Source organism: Lathyrus oleraceus, chromosome 6 (assembly GCF_024323335.1).
Source record: "Lathyrus oleraceus cultivar Zhongwan6 chromosome 6, CAAS_Psat_ZW6_1.0, whole genome shotgun sequence".
Lineage (NCBI taxonomy): Eukaryota > Viridiplantae > Streptophyta > Magnoliopsida > Fabales > Fabaceae > Lathyrus > Lathyrus oleraceus.
This window is the reverse complement of record NC_066584.1, coordinates 263319620-263321177: the sequence shown is the minus strand read 5'-3', so window position 1 is coordinate 263321177 and position 1558 is coordinate 263319620. Positions and strand designations below refer to the sequence as shown.

The following is a 1558-nucleotide window of genomic DNA, read 5'->3' as shown; positions in this document are numbered from 1 at the left end:
GAACCACCAAGTAATTCAACAAGAAGCTGGGAAAGGATGACAGAAGAAACGATTCTTTATAAACTTCTGTATTAGAAAAGAGTACAATTTTGGTCTTTATACATACAAAGAGACTTTAGCTATTCTAGGAGTTATCATAATTATTAAATACTATTGATTTGGCCACTGTCTATTGACCTTCCAAATCTCTCCAATAACTTATTATTAAAAACCCATTAACTATAACATTTAAGGTTTATTCAACAAAACTCCTTTGTAAACTTAAATGTTTCTTCTATTCATCATGCCTATCAATTTCTTGCCTCTGTCGAAGATTTCTTTTGATAGTGGTTTTGTGAAAATGTCTGCTGCTTGGTCCTTACTTGCTACATGCTTCAATTCGACATTTCCTTCCTTCACGTGTTCTCGAATGAAGTGGAAGCGAACGTCAATGTGTTTGCTCCTTTCATGGTTTACTGGATTCTTTGCTAACTCAATTGCTGACCTGTTGTCAACTTGTATTATTGTAGCATCTTTCTGTTCTAGCTCCATTTTACTCATCAATCTTCTGAGCCATATTGCATGACAAACACACCAGGATGCTGCTACATATTCTGCTTCACATGTCGAAAGTGTTACTATTGGCTGCTTTTTAGAAAGCCAAGTGAATGCAGTATTTCCCATGAAGAACACATATCCAGAAGTGCTTTTTCGATCGTCTATGTCTCCGCACCAATCACTGTCAGAGTAACCAACCAACTTGTATTTGTCTGAATTCGAGTAAAACATCCCAAGTGACACTGTTCCTTGGATGCACCTCAGAATTCGCTTCAATGCTTTCCAATGTGTGTAAACTAGCTCCTCCATGAATCGACTTACAATGCCTACACTTAATGAAATATCTGGTCTTGTACATGTGAGGTAGCGAAGACTTCCTACCAAACTTCGATATTTTCCTGCTTCGACACGTTCTCCTCCATCAAATTTCGACAACTTTGTTCCTGGTTCCATTGGCGTCGAAGCCGGATTACAGCTTTCCATCTTATATCTTTTCAAGATTTCTTTTGCATATTTTTCTTGTGAGATGAATATTCCTGTTTCTTCTTGTCGAACTTCCAGACCAAGAAAGAATCTCATTAGGCCTAAATCTGCCATCTCGAATTTACGTGTCATTGTGCTTTTGAATTCTTCTATCATTTGATCATTACTGCCTAGAAAAATAAGATCATCAACATAGAGAGCAACAAGTAATACATCCCTTCCATTTTTCTTCACATAGAGGGCATGTTCGTATGGACATTGCTCGAACCCGTTCTCCTTGAAGTATGTGTCGATACGTGTGTTCCATGCCCGCGGTGCTTGCTTCAGCCCATATAACACTTTCTTCAATTTCAGTACCTTCTTCTCTTCTCCAGCTTTCATGTACCCGAGTGGTTGTTCTACATAGACTTCTTCTTCTAGTACACCATTCAGAAAAGCTGTTTTGACATCCATTTGAAATATTGGCCATTTGAATTGAGCAGCTTGAGATATGAGTAATCGAATTGTCTCCATTCTTGCAACGGGTGCAAATACTTCG

General features: G+C 38.2%; 1 protein-coding gene across 1 annotated transcript; it reads right to left on the bottom strand.

The window, feature by feature from the left end:
• Nucleotides 1-261: 261 nt before the first annotated feature.
• On the bottom strand, nt 262-1020 carry LOC127095066 (secreted RxLR effector protein 161-like). The gene has a single exon (XM_051033811.1). It carries the CDS (start codon nt 1018-1020, stop codon nt 262-264), a length of 759 nt encoding a protein of 252 aa, XP_050889768.1.
• Between the last annotated feature and the right edge of the window lie 538 nt (nt 1021-1558).

Coding starts and splice junctions, on each gene's coding strand:
- LOC127095066 (XM_051033811.1), bottom strand. CDS start 1,020: ATGGAAAGCTGTAATCCGGCTTCGACGCCAATGGAACCAGGAACAAAG.